This window comes from Xenopus laevis, chromosome 7L (genome assembly GCF_017654675.1).
Source record: "Xenopus laevis strain J_2021 chromosome 7L, Xenopus_laevis_v10.1, whole genome shotgun sequence".
Lineage (NCBI taxonomy): Eukaryota > Metazoa > Chordata > Amphibia > Anura > Pipidae > Xenopus > Xenopus laevis.
The window spans coordinates 63,604,470-63,622,974 of NC_054383.1; the positions used below are offsets into that span (position 1 = coordinate 63,604,470).

Consider the following 18,505-nt stretch of genomic DNA (forward strand, 5'->3'; position numbering starts at 1 on the left):
TGCTGTGGACAACTTTGAAGTCACAAATTATGGACAGAAAGCTGTTGGACCTATGGGCTGGAACGGTAAATTCAGTATATACAATGAAGCATAGGTAACCATATTTTTAGGTTGCAGTTCTACTCTAAAGATAGCTCTTGTACAGGAGACACTATTCCACCTAATATTAAATATTAAAATCACGGACAGTTTACCTTTATAAATATGCACTCTTTGGATTGTAGCCCAAGCCAACTCACTCAGCTTTAATTAAATAAATGTGTGTAACATCAGTGACTTCAGTACTATTCTGTGAAAATATACTCTTTTTGTGCCTCTAGCGTCACCAACACCTAGTTCTAAATTCAGACCACATTGTTATCAGGGAATGTTAGATGCTCTTCGTTATTATTCTTCTCCATCACTATCTTCAGCCAAAATCTCTTGATTTGAATGACCGGAGCTTGCCAGAATAGACCCAAAAAAAAGGGACCGAAACTACATGTAAAAAGAAAAAAAATGTCAGTTATATTGTCCTGCACTTATATCTGTAGAAGACTATCGTTCCTGCTAAACTCAGCTGTGATTGCCATAACATATGAACACTGAAAATATGCTAAATTTCCTCTTTCATTTGTAGCCCACAAACCTGTTCACAAGTACAGTATAATAGCTAAATGGGAAACCATACATATATTTTTGGCCACCCTTAAAGGACAAGGAAAGTTAAACTAAAGAAATAGGCTAGAAATGTTGTACATTATGTTTTGTGTTCTGTGCCAGCCCCAGGCAACCACAGCCCTTCAGCAGTAAAGATGTGTGTCTCCAAAGACGCCCCAGTAGCTCCCCATCTTCTTTTCTGCTGATTAACAGCACATGCCCTGTGCTGATGTCAGTTACTCAGCTTAGGGACTGACTCAAAATACAGTACACATAGAATATAAATTTCACAGTATAAGGCTGATTAGTAATTAATATGGATAATTACCACGTGGCAGCACAGAAACCAGTGCAATTAGCATCACAATTTAATAATCAGCCTTGTAGCCTCAGCTTATATTACAGACAAAGTTCATTTTCTGCTGGATAATTTGCAACGACCCCTAAGCTTATAAGATCTTGTGCAGAAGAGAATGGCTGTACTTTATTCATAGTAACTTAGGCTTAAAAAAAAATTAATTAATTAAATAAAACCACGTCCGTTGAGTTCAACCTTTCATGTCTGTATAAAACCTGCCTGTTAGTTGGTCCAGAGGCAAGTAAAAACCCATTTACATTTTCTCCAATTTGCCTCACAGGGGGAAAAATTCCATTTCAATCCAAAAAAATGAACTATAAAAAAATGTATTCCTTTTTCTCTGTAATAATAAAACAGTGCCTTGTACTTGATTGCAGCTAAGATATACTTAGAGGCAAAACAATGCTTTTGAGTTTATTTAATATTTAAATAATTTCTTTGTAGCCTTAAAAGGGGTGGGTCACCTTTAAGTTAACTTTTAGCAATGTTATAAAATTACCAATTCTAAGCAACATTTCAATTGGTCTCATTTATTTATTTTTTTTTCTTTCTCTCTTTAAGATGGGGTCACTGTCCCCATCTTAAAACAAATCCTTTGTAAGGCTACCAAAATGAATCAGTTAATAGTGCTGTTCCAGCAGAATTCTGCACTGAAATTCATTTCTCAAAACAGATTTTTTTATATTCAATTTCGAAATCTGACATGGGGCTAGACATATTGTCAATTTCTCAGCTGCCCCAAGTCACGTGACTTGTGCTCTGATAAACTTCAATCACTCTTTACTGCAAGTTAGAGTGATATCACCCCCCTCCCTTTTCCCCCCAGCAGCCAAACAAAAGAACAATGGGAAGGTAACCAGATAGCAGCTCCCTAACACAAGATAACAGCTACCTGGTAGATCTAAGAACAACACTCAATAGTAAAAACCCATATCCCACTGAGACACATTCAGTTACATTGAGAAGGAAAAACAGCAGCCTGCCAGAAAGCATTTCTCTCCTAAAGTGCAGGCACAAGTCACATGACTGGGGGAAGCTGGGAAATTGACAAAATGTTTAGCCCCATGTCAGATTTCAAAATTGAATATAAAAAATCTGTTTGCTCTTTTGAGAAATGGATTTCAGTGCAGAATTCTGCAGGAGTAGCACTATTAACTGATTCGTTTGGAAAAAAACAGGTTTTCCAATGACAGGATCCATTTAATAATTACAAAAAGTGCTTGTGGTTAATTAATGTGAATTGTCTTAGAAGTGCAATGTGCCAATTAATAAATTGAACTTCGTTCAAATTCATCAATTACAATTTAATGCATTAATTACAATATAGTACATTCAGAATTAATTTAAAAAGTTGTTTCCAAAAGTGCTAGTGCTGCTGGTGATTGCAATCACCAATTTGCCAGTGATTTAAAAAAAAAAAAAATTATATATAGGAATAGGGTGGTTAAAAAAGCAATTGTTGTGCGGTCTTAGAAAACGAACTCATTAGATAAATACAAAAAACTTATTTTTTAAAAAAATGTTTCCATTACCTGCATTTAAGAAATAAAGTAGGAAGATGAATAGAGTATAGAGGTGGAGAAGTCCCAAGAAGCTACAGCCTGTATATTTTCAATATTGTAATTGATTAATTCGAACTAAGTTCAATTTATTCATTGGCACATTGCACTTCTAAGATAATTCACATTAAGCACAAGCACTTTTTGTAATTATTAAGGTTCTGACTAATTGGTTATGAACTATATTTATTAGTACATGGTAATTTGGGAATGGAATAATAGTTGCTTTCTAGCAGTTGATCAGTGAGCAACACTAATATTGGGATAAGCGGTGGGGAGAAGGGGTTTTTACTATTTTTCTTTAATTAATATATCTCAGTTGAGTAAACAATACCTGTTTTTCTCCAGGAAGTGAACTTTTAAATAAGTTATTAAGGGTCCTTTATCCTGTTTCTTTTCATATCACTATCTCTACATCATACTAAAAGTTAATGCAAAGGTGAACAACCCTTTAAGGCAGGGCTATCCAACTGGCGACCTGTACCCCCTTGTGTGGCCCTCCACATGAAAGTCTGCCTGCTGTGTCTGCTTATCATGTGTAAATTCTAAAAGGTATCAATACAGAAATTAACTGGCCCCTGCATTGTTTAAACCTCAAATTCAGACTGTAATCCCCTGTATTGTTCACACATGTAATTCCCCCTGGGTTTCCGTCTCCTGCTCTGTTCTGCCTTCACTATGCTCCCTGTGTTCTATTCATGCCCTTTCTAATTCATATCCCAGTGCCTTATTCAAATCATTGCATAGTTGCCAGGGTAACATGAACCCTAGCAATGAGATTGCTAAAATTGCAAACTAGAGAACTGCTGAATAAAAAGCTAAATAACTCAAAAACCCAGGGCCGGAACTAGGGGTAGGCAGAGTAGGCACGTGCCTAGGGTGCAAATCTTGGGGGCGCCCGGCACGTACCTTTAGCTGCGGCCTACCCCAGTCCGGTGTGAAGTCCTGCTCCTTGTGCGCATGCGCGGCCTAAGTGAGGGAAGTGTGTCATGTGCGATGACGTAACTGTGCCTATTTAAGGGGAGTGTGGCGTGTGCTGGACGCGGCTCTTAGCGTGCATGCGCGCGTGCTCTGTGGAGGGGTGACTCGGCTGGCCTATTTGCCTGGGGCGCCAAGCCAGTATGGCCCGGCCCTGCAAAAACCACAAATCAACCAATTGCCCCATACCTGTATTTATAGAATTAAGGTGACTCTTCTTATACTCCTTATAATAATCTAGGTTTTATAAGCAGCTATCTGTAAACCGTGCCCTAAAATCTGAATAAAGTATTTCAAGTGAGGTCTCAACCAATGATTTTTTTCTGCTTCTTTATGTATACAGCTATGGGATGTTATCCAGAAACCCATTATCTAGAAAGCACTGAATTACGGAAAGGCTGTCTTCCATTGACTCCATTTTTTTATCCAGATAATCGAAATTGTTTTAAATTATTTCCTTTATACCTGTAGTAATAATAAAACAGTACCTTGTACTTGTGCCAAACTAAGATATAATTAATCAGCCTATTGGGTTTACATCATTTTCTAGTGGACTTAATATATGAAGATCCAAATTATGTAAAGAATAACAGGTCCCATACCCGTACTACAATTTCCTTAGTCTACATTGTGTGTCTTTAATTCTGCTTTGTAAAATACCAGATTTCAAACCTATTAGCAATCACACAAAGTAAAAAAAAAATCTTCATACCTTCTTGTTGGGAGGTGTCCCAGGGACTCCTGTTTCGAGTTCATCATCACTTGATAGACCCTGAGATTCTTGTAAAGGAATTATGCTAGAGCGATTGCAGAAGGTAGGACTAGTGGGTGGGGAAGGATTTGCAAGAGTGGTTTCCATTGCAATCATATAGTCTATATCATCACCTAAAAAGTCATCCTCTGTTGAAAGCAAGGGTCTGAAAGAGAAACAATGAATGAAAAATATCATGGAACAGTAGGGCAAAACTAACAATGCGAATAATATGCAAAAACATGAAAGCTTTCAAACTGAAAACAACCTTAATACAACTGCATGTTATTAATTTTACTGCCACAGATCAAGACATTTATAATTACTAGATAACAGGCATATCCTGTCAAAGGCCCAGTTATGAATATCGGTGTACAAAACAGCATTTTAAACCACTTTTGTTTGCCAGGCTTGTTGCCCTGGCCCTAGGCAATAAATTTATTATGACAAAGGCAATTTTACTGCATATTCAGAAAATTATTTCATTTTCAGTTCCACATTGCTGTGTTTACTTGCTTAAATATTGCACAGCAAAACTAGTAGAACTGGGGGTTTCATCGCTACTCTCAGTGTGCAATATTCTTTATATTGCATGGATTGGTTTTCTTGGGATTTTGTGATTTTATTGCATTTTGCAGTGTACCTTGATTACTTCTTTTTGCACATAAAAAACGTGGCCTACATGAGCACAACTGAATGCTCTCATCTCTCTCTGTCAAAACAGAGGTATATCTGCCATTTAAAATGATAGTGAAACCAGTCTAAAGAAGTTAAATGCTTTCGAGGGAGGAAAACATTTAATTTTTCGACATCCAGAAATCTCAAACTATTAACACTAAGGGAGGTTGAACTGCAGTCTAATAGACAGTTGTGCGCCAGTTGACTGAATAACGTTAAGCACAAAATCAGTTGGCGCAGACACAAAAACACTTAGGGGTCTATATATCATGCTGTGTAGAGAAAGTGATGTTGCTCATAGCAACTAATCAGATCTTTGCTTTAGTTTTCTAACTTTTGAAATCTAATAGCCTATTGGTTGCTCTGGGTAACATCAACGGTAATGTCTCTCTCCACTTTTTATACATCATGATAAACAGGCCCTTGGAATTTGCTAGATAACAAGGTTTGGCATAATCAAACGTTGCATTGTCCATGAATTGTTGAGTGATCCTTCAATGAAAATGGTCTGGTCCTTTTCATCTGATCACAGGAAAAAGGTCTTGTTATTATCATTTTAATGCAGCCAGCCTTTGGCCGAACAATAAAAAAAAAAGAAAAAGCGTAGCTTACACTGAGATAGTTAGTTGCCTTTGTCTTGTATTTAGATGAATTTGGGCAGAAGACAACTAGCATGACACCCTGGTTTATGTAAAATAATAATGCAATGCAAAGCAGACATCATGGAAATATACATAATAAGTGTATATCCTAGGCTATAGTTCAAAATGTGGCCCCGGTCTGCCAGGAAGGTCATGTGGATGTTGGTTTAACATCAGTGGCCTTCTTGTGGGGCTTTGTCTGGATTGTCATGGAGATCTGCCTTTTTTAGAGTCCTGGCTCGATTGGTTGGGTGTGTAGGAGGCATTCTGAAAGGGATGAAATAGTTAGCGTTAGCACTGCTGCCAATTGTATTGTCTTGAGGTGGAGTTATGTCTTGTTTTTCCTCCGAAAGGGAGATAGGTACTTTTGCCCAATGTGACATCCAATAAGATGTTTTCAGTTCAGGCCCAAACAGGGAATAACCTGCAAATTTGAGAATAATATTATATGTTTTTGAGGCTGGATCCTGCCTACCAGTACCTTAGCCATACAGTCTTTATCCTAATACTTGTGTAAATACTTGGATTTATAATGTATGTAAATACTATGCTTCATAATGTATATAGAAGGGTCCACCTTGAAGGCAAAGGCATGACCGAGGCATTCTATCTTTGTGATCAATTACTGTTGGGATACTGGTGGTTGTTGTAATAGCTCCTGAAACAAATCCCTGTACATGTCAGTCCTGCTGATGTGTCTGCTGGTGTTAATATGGAAGTTGCTTGAACTCTCTTTAAAGCTGTCTCATCTGCCAGCTAAGTGGTGTGTTCGGATAGACGTGCAATTGCGGAGTAACTCTTAGGAGCCTTGTCCCAAAGAACAAGAAATGCTGAGTGAACACAATCTGCCTATCCGGTTTTGACAATTCTGCCTTACTTAACTTAAAAACAGATTCAAAGTTGGGGAAAATGTTGGCTCTCTTGGGTTGAACCCCTAACTCCCCCTCAACCTTAGATGTGGCTGTGTCTCATTTTTTGATCCCCAAAGTCACTAATGTATCGCTTAAAGGGCGGTTCAGCTTTGAGTTAACTTAAGTATGTTATAGAATGGCTAATTTGAAGTACCTTTTCAATTCATCTTCATTTTTTTCTTATTTATAGTTTTTTTTTTAAATTTTCTCACCTTCTTCTGACCGTTTCCAGCTTTTACATGCTAAACATGGAGTAAGGCTACAAATATTTATTAGTCATCTTTCTATTCAGGCCCTCTCCTATTCATATTACAGTTTTTCATTCAAATCAACAAATGGTTGCAATTTCAGCAATCTGGTTGCTAGGATTCAAAGCAAACTGGAGAGCTGCTGAATAAAAAGCTAAATAATATAAAATGAAAACCAATTGCAAATTGTCTCAGAATATCACTTTATTTAATAGGTGTTTAGCTGTATCTCGGGCTGTTATAGTGTAACAGGGGGGCCCCTGTTACTCCTCAGAATCCTGATTATTACTGTCTGTAGAGGAGCCATAGTCTAGGTGTTTTAATAAATGCTTTATTTTCTTTGGCTAATCTGTTTAATGGTGGATTGGATAGCGGTTTTTATCCAATACATAAACACATCTGGTTTTGGTATAGATGGTCAAACCTCAGGGGTAAGGGCTGCATTAAACCCAGCCTGGTCGTTTTGCATCAGCTAAGACTCCAATTATGCTTGCAAAATATCAGGGACAGTGTCCTGACTGTCCAGGTGTGACAGGGGATGATGTTGCTATAATTCAGAAAATCTGTGCAAATATGGAGTTCATGCTTGAGCAGAGAATGTCTGCAAAACTTACATTTAGGTAACTTACAGTTGGTTGCCTTTTTGTCCACTGCTTTTCTTGGCTTAAGGGGCTCAGAGTAGGTTTGTAGGTCTTCCCCAAGGTCCTGCAGTGCTTTGTCTGCAGAAATTATGCTTTGTGATGATGCTACTGACAGAGTCAACCGGAACAAGGGGACTGGTTCGTCTCCTTTTTACTGGAACCCCTGATGTAAAAGGGCCACTGACCAACAAACGTTCCAAATAATATCCCCCTCTAAAAAAGACAAATGATGAACGTCCAAGGTATCGGGACCACTGGATGGGCTCGCTCCGGATCGGGTTTACAAACATGGGACAGCAGAATAGATCAATGGCATATATCCAAAAGTGATGCACTTAAATTGATACTGACACTAAAAATTATATTAATCTACTTGAAAAGTTACTTATAGGTCATGTTGATCGTTTTTTGCTGATAGTTCTGCTTTTGTAAGTAATTGTTACTAATAGTTTCTAAACCTGACTTTTTTGCCAACCTGACTGGCCCTTCTCAACTTGTCAGTTAGCGTTTCTACTGCTAACAGACTACTGCTGCACAAATATGGCAGCCCCCTCATAGGGAAAAAAAGGGGTAAGAAAGGTAATGTAAAAGCATCAGGCAGATACCTCTATGGCAAAATTATAAATAACATTCAAAGATAATGTTATGATAGATATTTAAAAATGTTATTTTCTGGTGTCAGCATCTCTTTAATGAACACAAGATACCGGGACCACCGAAAGTGGTGGTATATATGGCAAAATTGGTGCTGATTATATGGTGTTTTTACCAGAGTGTAATGGCAGAACCCTGTATCCAAAAAAGGCATAAACCCACCTTCTATGTACTATATATGAGAAGAAGTAGTTGAATAATGTAAGTAGGTATGGTAAAGTATCATACAATAAATCAATCTTAAGCGTAAAGACATAATATATATATTCAAATAAACTTAAGATGTATAGCAAATATATAACATTTCAACGAAATCTCATAATAAATAGGCAGTTTGTAGTTCAAGTTGTAGTTCAAGTTAATGGTCACTTAAAAATGGACGGTGAGAAACAGACCAGTTCATTCAGCCCATTTGGAGCAACAGGTTTTTCTCAGTTACCATCCCTGATTGGAGGGGGTACATGGTCGACCAACATGCATCTTAGGTTAGCCAATGAGTGTCTGTGGGTAAGGAAATGTAAAGCCACAGGTGCGTCTGCTTTGCCAGTGTCCAAAGTGGATCTGATGGAGGAACGATGGTTGGCCATACGTTCACGGAATGTCATTATGGTCTTCCCCATGTAGAATAATCCACAGGGGCATTTAATAAAGTAAATCAGGAATTTCGAGGTGCAAGTTAGTCTGTGATTTATATTAATTTTTATTTCAGTGTGAGGAAGGTTAAATGAAGACCCAGCTATGAGATTGTTGCACTGCAACAATCTCATAGCTGGGTTTTCATTTAACCATCCTCATACTGGACACAGTGGAGTGCTGTTTTGTTTGTGTTCATGAGAACTGTAGAAGTAGAATGTGACAGCTTTAAAATTTTGCCCTGTTTAGTGCAAGAAATAAAAAAAAACATATTCCCAAAAGAAAATGAAAACAATAAGCATGTTCAGTATATTCAGCACAAGCCTTATTTATTAAATAAAATGTTCACCTTTGAGTTAGAAAGTAAAACAGCATTTTATAACTGTACTCAGATTTGTTTTTTGCATTATCTGACCTGTAGATAATTAACAAGTACTGACCTTGGGTACTGCTTGGCCTGTTTAGTGTTTATATCACTAAGTAACTATTTCAGGTATATGATACACAATAAGGGAGATAAAGATACAAGGATTGTTACCTGTTGTTCTGAGACTCTGTCTGTGATGCTCTGTCTGTGTCAGAAAGAGTAGCAAGAACAAAATGCACTTCAAGTACTGTATCATCGACACTGAATACAGCTGGACTGAGAAAGACAGGAAAATACATCTATTAAAATAACACCCATCTATACATTGAAAATATATGTACATATGTCACTAAAACTACTACTGTTTTCACCCACACAAAATCATTTTACCCTTAAAGCTTTAGTTTCTGGCTGTAAAACCCTACTCATGATTAGAGGAGGACAAGGTGCTCCAGAATTAGTTATACTCACCAATTATTAGAATTAGTTAACTCACCAAACAGTGAAGGTGGTCCAGGTGCACCAGCCCCAGACCCCCAGCTTCAGGGAGAGGTACAGCAGAAGATAAAGAAGCAGGGCTGACCGGCACTCATACGGATCTACAAGACCAGAGATATTCAGTTAAAAAATAAATTTTTTGGTAGAAAAGTTTATAATGATAGCTCCATCTCCATCCACCCTATGCGTTTCACACCTCAGGGTGCTTAGTCACCCATGACTAAGCACCCTGAGGGGTGTGGTGAAACACGTAGGGTGGATGGAGATGGAGCTATAATTTTAACTTTTCTACCAATAAATTTATTTTTTAACTGAATATCTCTGGTCTTGTGGATCCGTATGAGTGCCGGTCAGCCCTGCTTCTTTATCTTCTGTAAAACCCTACTCTCAGATTTTCATAAATATGATTTGGTCCAATTAGTCCTTTCCCCCAGTTGCAACATGGTTTCCACAGTCATATAATGAATTGATGAAAGTAAACTACAACCTAAAAAGATGAATTACATAAAGGTATCAAGGGGAAAAATCTTTGTTGCACATAAACCTTAGTAAAAGCTATTTAGGGGCTTATTTAACAAAGGTCGAATTTTAGAGCTTTGTGAGCTTTTTTAGACCTTGAAACTCAAATGGTTTCTAATTTAATAAAAAACTCAAATGTAAAAAAACTCGATTCAGTTTAATTTAGGGTGAAAACTCGAATACTCTAATTAATCAAGCTTTCTGCATGAAAAAAACTTTGAATCACTTGAGTTTTTGAGCGAAACCCACCGAAAAAAACTAATGAAGGCTATAAACATCTTCAAATGGTTAAAGGGACCTCTGCCAATGACTTCTACGTGACCTTGACAGGTTTTAGATGGTACATTTTCAGATTCAAGCTATTACCCTTTTCCGGGTATAATAAATCTAGAAAAAATTAAAGTTTTGTTTTTTAAAAAAACCCTCACATTTTTAAAGTTTTGTTTTTAACCCGAAAATTCAAGTTTTGACAAAAAAATACCCTTCAAAATTCAATTTTTTTTGTGGAAAAAACAACTCGACCTTTGATAAGTAATGCTCTTAATGTTATCTGTATAAACAGATGTAATGTGTATTCAACTTAACAAGAGAGGTATGTGCCAAGTGCCCCCACTATTGACATTTACATATGTAGTGTATATTGTTCTGACTTACCAACCAGCACTGTTGAAATGTATAGAGACTGGAAGGCTAGTCGATTCTGCAAAACTCAGAAGTCCCTGGCAGTGACAAAAATAAAATTTAATGATGAAGAAGGAAAAATGGACTCTGGGTGAAATTAAGAAAATGTGCTTAAAGGGGTTGTTAACCTTTGAATTAACTTTTAGTGTGATGTAAAGAGTGATATTCAAAGACAATTTGCAATTGGTTTTAATTATTTTTTTTTTGTGATTTTTGAGTTATTTGGGTTTCTAACCAACAGCTCTCCAGTTTGCAATTTCAGCAATCTGGTTGCTTGGGTCCAAACTACTCCAGCAACCATACACTGATTTGATTAAGATACTGAAACATGAATAGAATAGAAAGAGGATTAATAAAAAGTAGAAATAAAAATAACAATAAGTTTGCAATATTACTGAATGCTGAAAAAGACAGAAGGTGGCAAATAATGAAAAAAAAAAAAAAAAAAATAATGAAAACCAATTAAAATATTGCTTAGAATTGGCCATTTTATAACATACTAAAAATTAACTTAAAGGTGAACCAAACCTTTAAATTACAAATGGAACTGGGGCTTTCCGGATAACAGATCTTTCCTCAATTTGGATCTTCATACCTTAAGTCTACTAGAAAATCATGGTTCTGCTTCCAATAAGGATTACTTTTATTTAATATTGGAGCATAGAATATATATAAAAATAAAGAATAATTATTGCTGTTCTCAAATAAACAAGTTACAGCATATATGGCAAATACAGGTTTTAAGGTGAATCAAATAGATATACAGGGAGACAGTATAAGATTTAAATCACTGCTCCCCAAGACATGACTGTTCACTAAGGCCAGACACCTTAGCTTTCTTATCCACCTTTGGCCAGGAAAATCACTTCTCCAGAAGAGGTGACTTTTGAAGTTTTACACCACTAACAGATTTTTTTTTATGCAAAAAAACAAATAACATGCAACCCTCTGGCAATGTAAGTTAGCTATTTAAGATGCAATCAGACAACTTGTTTGAACAGTTAAATAATATACTTGTGTCCTTGTGTTATTTTGCAAACAAACATCCCCTATACTATAAATATATACCATATGTAATATAATGCAGATATAATATTATGGTATGAGCCCCACACACTCCCTACTCCCTACCGGACCTGCAATGTGTAGAGAGGTACACTCGCCAGGATGTTACAATGGTTTGCCATTGCTTATTGCAATACAGACATGTTACTAAAAGGATTACAATGAGCATTACCGTTGTAAACCATACAAGTATTATATTATTCTCACCCGGAATTCACGCAAACAGAAGGTTATGTCGCTCTGTTTCTTTAGATTGTACACCAGGAATTCATCCCTACTCAGGGCTAGCTCTGTTAGCATGGCTTTAGTCGCATCTATGGTAGGAAAACAACCAGTAAATACCAATTTAAGAGCAAAAGACAATAATTACAACACTTTTCTATTATAAAGAACTATGCATACAGAGTTTCTGTAAATTGTTTATATGAAGCATTCCATGCAGTGAGTAAATGGCATACAAAACAGGAACAGAAATCTGATGGAATGTACTCTCCAAACTTAGACAGCTTAGTTTAATTTAGCTAGGCCAATAGAACACACAGTAGTCTGTTTATGTCGACGACACAAAACTATGCAGACTAATTAAGTGGATCCAGGATGTGGAATCTTTGCAGGGGGATCTGGACATGCTGGCAATCTGGGCAGCTAAGTGCAGATGAGATTCAGTGATAATAAACATACGGTTATACATTTGGGATTTAAAAATATGCAAGTTGCTTATACCCATAATGGAGATTAACTTTGACTTTCCAGGCCAGTCCAAAGCAGAAGATCCAGCAAGGTATTGTCTTGTATTAACAGGGGCATAGACTCAAAAAAGCAATGGTAAAGCCACATCTAGAATACTGTAAGTTTTGGCCTCCAGTGCTTAAAAATTATATTAATGAAAAAGAGAAAGACAAAAGAAGAACATCAAAGTTGATGGGGGAATAGACTAGAAAGGCTCGCATATGAGAAAAGGCTGCCAAGTTGGGAATGCTTACGCTAAAGAAGCAGAGCTTAAAGGGGTTGTTCACCCTCCAAACACTTTTTTCAGTGTTGTTCAGATTGTTCACCAGAAATAAAGCTTTTTTCAACTACTTTCCATCTCGTATCTTTTGGCGGCTCTATAATCAAGGAGCAGATTGTGAACTGTTACAATTTGCTACATCAGTTGATACATTTCTTAGCAACATCTTTGGAATATTAGCAACTATTATCAATTCTAACAGCTGCTTTTAATGAAACTCATGCATTATACTCAGCAGGGCCAAAGATAAGAAATGCATCAATAGATGTAATATGTATCAACTAATGTATCATTAAGAACACTTTACAGAGTTAGCGAACCATTCCCAGAGCTGCTTTAGAAAGAAATAAAAAGATGAAAAATTAAATTTTAAACGTCAATATTAGACAAATGGTCTAGAAAGCAAATGGAAAATCTTTATTTCTGGTGAACTATCTGAAAACAACTGAAAAAATATACTACTAAATCAAGGCTATGATTTTAATAAAGTCTCAAGCTAGGTGTACAAATATAGCATCCATTACTTCACTGGTAGGTGTAATTATAGCTACTATAGTTGTAGCTTTTACTTGATCCTAACCTAGCTTGTATAAATCCTTGTCAGTGGCCAAACAACCTTCTTGGTATTAATATTTAAATGTTTCTTAGTGGACTTCAGGGCAGATTTATTAAAGTGTGAAATTAGAGCTCACTACAGAAAAAAGCTCACTTTCTATTTATTCCTATGGGATTTTTAGTAGAGTATTTATCAAATGGTGAACTCTAACTTTCCCTTATTGTGTGGGTATCCAAATTATTTTTAAAAATATTTTTTTTCAGGAAAACTCACGGTCCTGGGAATATAGATTCCATACCATTTGCTGTATATTGATATCATTCTGTAAACATTATTTTCTAATTACAGATATTAACTGCAGAACCGACACTATATAAGTAATTGTGGATTTAATTCGTTTAGGCTATGGGGGGGAGATTATTTTTAGATAATTCAATTAATGTTCTAATATCAATGAATAAACAGAATGTGTTTAAATATGGGACAGTGAGAGTTCATGTTTAAGACTTTTTGATTAATAGTTTCTGCTTAAAAGTTACAGCTAGAAGTATTAATTGCATAAATGAATAACATTAGTAGTGATATACTATGGGTGGATTGGATAAGGAAGGTGTCTAGTTTAGGTTTAATAAACATTCTTTAAACTGAGAAAACATAAATTTTGTCACAACAGTCCCTTTAAATATGCATGAGACATTTTATTGGATAGCTGTACTTAGTAAAGTAAACCCCTTAGTTTCAGAGAAAAGTTACAGGTTTTACAATAACATTTAAATAATTTAGGTTATAATGTAATCACGTAAAGAAAGAACTTATAGAGACATCCTTTACTTTTCCTTACAATAGTGTATGGGTATTTTTCCAGATTTGTTGAAGGTGGAGCAGAAGTAAAATGCAAAAGGAGCCACACATGGGACCTTTGCCATGGGCCTGCTTGTGCCTGACAGAGCTAACCACTTGTTTTGCCAAAGGAAAATAAATACCATCATACATTTAAATGTAAGCAATGCCCCAGAGCACAGCATAAAAGCTTAATCAGAGTTCAAAAAACATATCAATTTAATACATGCTATACAGTTTAACAATACCAGTTAGATTATTTGGCCACACTCTTACCTACATCCTCCTCAACATAATTCCGTAAGGTAACTTTTCCACAAGGGCTTGCCATTAATGTAATCTCTGCAAGAGTCGGAGGGAAGTGCATCACAGCATCTGAGAGCAGTCTATCAGAGAATAAAGTAAAATATATTAAAAATATACTAGATATTAATGTAACTACACATATATTTTTTATAAATATATTTATATTTATATTAAGATGTAAAAAATTTGTGTGAAATAATAAATCAATTTATTCACAAACAACAGTGAGTGCTGATCCTCCATTGAAGCATCATAATACCATTGAACTTGCACCACTGGCTTCACTGGTTCGAGTGCAGGCACTGCGGGACATATATATATATATATATATATGTATAAAATATGTGTGTGTTTTATATTCTGAATGATGTGATATAAACCCCTATGTTAAGCAAACATATTTACATATTAAGAGGCATAAGGCAGTTTACTGCAGTTTTGCATTTTTGGCACATGGGATGCTATTTTTGTGATATAAAAAAATCAATAGAAAACCTAAATGCACTAGGACATGGGTTAAGTCATGGGTGAACAAGCTTATAATTGCACACAAAACCTCCTGCAACATGTTTATGCATGCCTGGACATCACTTATTGACAAAAGTGTAACAAGGTGAAACTACGGGATGAATGCGAGGCAGAAAGGAAACAGCACACGCCTGCTGCCATTGTGGAACTTAAAAATTTGGTCCCTGCATGTGATCACCCCCTGCCAAGGTTTATTTGTTGGGGTTCCTCTCTGTACTGTAGAATTTGTATCAAAGCAACAACTTCCTTTAACTACAAACAAGACACCTACGGCAGCATGAAGGCCCACGAAGTGTCACAGAAAAGAAAATGTCTAAATATAGATGGAAAGCAGTAGTTGCTCTGTGACACCTATTGGGGCACCTAAAATTGAAGAACCACCTGCTATCACTGAAAAAAACCCAGTTTTTAACTATATATGGAAGCAGCTATTTTGCAACAGCCGGCAGGCTGCTTAGCTGCATTGCTAAGCTACCTGTCACAAAACAACTACATAAATTTATAAAGAGTAGTTGGTTAGTGACAGCTGAAAGGCTACCAAGTTACAACTGTAAATATTTATTTATCTACCTGTAAGTTAAAATAAGTTGTAGCTAAGAGTTTTAATAGAAACTGCACATCCTATCAGAAAATGTTCATGCGTGGGAGTGATATAGTAGCTGATATTAAAACACATGGCACCCTTTTGGAGGAAGAGTTTAGACCTTCTAATGCTTGCCATATGTGTGGAGGTCTGGTCATTTGGCTGTCTCTTCAAATGAATGGATCTCTGCCTAGCTTTCATTTAGATTTAATTTTAGTATTTTACAGTTGGTGGAAAGAGTGGTGATGACCGGCTTCCTTCTCCTCACAGCTGATGGTGACGTTCTCTATTGCTCCCTAGCAAATGATCCACCTGTTCTAATGTCATATCCACAGGCTCAAGGGACTTGATTCCTATCCACCAACCAGTGCTGGTGGAAACAGACCTCCTAGCAAAATTTTCACCCCAAACAGATCCCAAGCCCCCCACAGCTACTCCTAACTACTCGCGGTAGCAAGTTTTTTTCCCTTTTTTTGTAGGCAAATTATTAGGATAAATCTCTCAGATGTCTTCCACCTAAGCTTTTTGTAGACTATTAGCTGCTGGGTTTTTTTTTCAACCACAACCATTCACAATCATTCTTGACAATAATTAAACCATTTGGGCTTTTTCTAAAATAAAGCCAGATTAGTGAATAGAGATCCGTATTGCAATCAGCAATCACAAGTTCAGCTCTGGTTGTGAAGATTTTTCTAAATGTGAATGTGCTGTGGTTAAAGGAACAGTTACATCAAAAAATTAGTTTTTAAAGTAATAAATTCCTTCACAAACACTACTTTTGTTTATATAAATAAGCTGCTGTGTAGCACTGGGGGCAGCCACTCAAAGGATAAAAGGCCCAGGTTACACAGCAGATAGCAGATAAGCTTTGTAGAACATAATTGTGTTATCTGTTATCCGCTATTTAACCCGTGCCATATAGACATTTTTCAATTTCCAATATTGCTACACAAGCAGCTTGTTTATATGAACTACAGTAGAGTAGTGTTTCTGAAGCAAACAGATCAGTTTTACCAGTGCATGGCAACAGTACATGATATTTACATTACTTTAAAATACTTTTATTTTTTGATGTTAATGTTCCTTTAATAAATGTGCCCCTAGAAGCAAAACTGCATTCAGTTTCAGTTCTGAAATAATGCATAATAGAAATTAAAAAAAGAAATTCAAGTTCGAAAATAACAATTAAGCTCAATTACAAATTTGCTTACATTACTACTGGTTGCAATAGACTGGCAGGTGATTTAAAGTCTTGAAATAAAGCAGTGATACAATTAACGCATTATAGACTTAAGTAGCTACACATGTGCTCAATTAGTCTCTTCTTAACTGGTTTGCCCTCCTCCTCAACCTGAAGAAAGCCTGATGTAAGCCTCACAGGCACTCATCAGTCTTCTCTTCAGAGACAGCCCTTTTTTTTTTTTTCTTTCTGTTGGCCATATATTTTCTACTTGTTACAGATGACATTAGTGTTCTCTACAAGTTCTCCTTCTGCTCCCATATCCTTATTTTTACGCCCAATCCAAATTTTCATACTCTGCATCAGCATTGTAGTCTTGGTTACAGTACCCTTTATAATTTACTGGACTTAATTACGCTCACCTTGCAGGAGCTCTCAGTATATTAGGACAGGTATCGGGGTTGTACACAGCCTGTAGAGACTCACAGTCTTGATATGACAAATTGTGTGTTTTCGTAATTCCTGAGTAAGAGAAATATTTACAACTTAAACAAAGCATACCTCAGTCAAGTAATTCTTGGCCAAGAACACCCAGATGAGCCCATTATACTCATTTATTAAAACAGAAAAAGTTCAGCTCAAAACTACATGACTTCACTTTTATGTATCCCACATGTTCCTTTATTAGGGGGCTGCCATGTTTGGGCGGCAGTAGTTGTTGTTTAAAAAAAACACAGCTCCAGATTACAACTAAAAATCAAGAGCAGCCCATGCTATAGCTAAAAGCTGTGAACAGTGAAGTGTACTGGAATGCTGCATTTGCTTTCTCTGTTGAGCATTTTTGCTCAGATAGCCTTTGAACACGACCCTGGATTTCAAAGGCACTCTAAAGCTCCCCAAAGACGTGACGATTCTTCTTGCCAAACGACCGATTTTAGGGAAGTCCGACCAATCCTTCAAATTATCGTGCGGTTAATAGGATTCGAATGATCGTACATCTAAAGATTTTTCATCCGACATCTGTCAGGAAATTGATCAGCCAGGTCAAAAAATCTCTGTCAGCCACAGTGCAATCTGAATTGCATTTTTTTCTGCAAAAGGCTTCTATGATAAAGCCAATCACATGAAATATTTGCACTAAATGTTTTCAGGTTGTGTGCACAGTAAATACTACATCACTTTAACTCCAAAGGAGGAATTTTTTGAATAAGTAAATTAAATATGGACTTCATCGTATGAAATTAGAATTATTTTTAAATACAATCAATTAAAACTTCTTGAAAAGCTTGAAAAAAATCAAGGTGTTCATTATCGCCCTATCAACAATCTGCCTCTCTTAAAAGAGAACTAAAGCTGAACTATAGAAGTAGGCTAGAAATGTTGTACATTATGTATTGGGCTTCTGTACCAACCCAAGGCAACCACAGCCCTTTAGCAGGGAAGACCTGTGCCTCCAAAGATGCACCAGTAGCTCCCCATCTTCTTTTCTGCCGACTGACACACAGTATACTGTATATACAGAATAGAAATGGCCCAATATACAGTAAGGCTGATTAGTACTTAATACAGATAACTACTACATGGCTGCTCAGAAACCAGTGCAACAAGCATCAGCCTGTAGCATCAGTTTATATTACAGACAAATCTCATTTTCTGCTTGTAAATTTGCGATGGCCCCTAAG

General features: G+C 36.5%; 1 protein-coding gene across 9 annotated transcripts in view; it reads right to left on the bottom strand.

Moving 5' to 3' along the window:
* Nucleotides 1-218: 218 nt before the first annotated feature.
* The window catches only part of rad9a.L (RAD9 checkpoint clamp component A L homeolog), a 38,788-nt gene continuing 20,501 nt past the window's right edge, over nt 219-18,505 (bottom strand). For 6 of the 9 annotated variants that reach the window (XM_041568427.1, XM_018224364.2, XM_018224365.2 and 3 more), the window contains 7 exons: nt 17,246-17,345; nt 14,503-14,612; nt 12,029-12,135; nt 10,730-10,794; nt 9,230-9,334; nt 4,247-4,451; nt 219-477 (listed from right to left, as the gene is read on the bottom strand). In XM_041568427.1, coding sequence (XP_041424361.1) covers nt 388-477; nt 4,247-4,451; nt 9,230-9,334; nt 10,730-10,794; nt 12,029-12,135; nt 14,503-14,612; nt 17,246-17,345 — 782 coding nt within the window. In that variant the 3' untranslated portion in view covers nt 219-387. Of the gene's footprint in view, nt 478-4,246; nt 4,452-7,377; nt 7,618-9,229; nt 9,335-10,729; nt 10,795-12,028; nt 12,136-14,502; nt 14,613-17,245; nt 17,346-18,505 lie in introns of those variants that run through there. The other 3 variants (NM_001089131.2, XR_001932160.2, XM_018224368.2) reach the window with 3 other exon arrangements.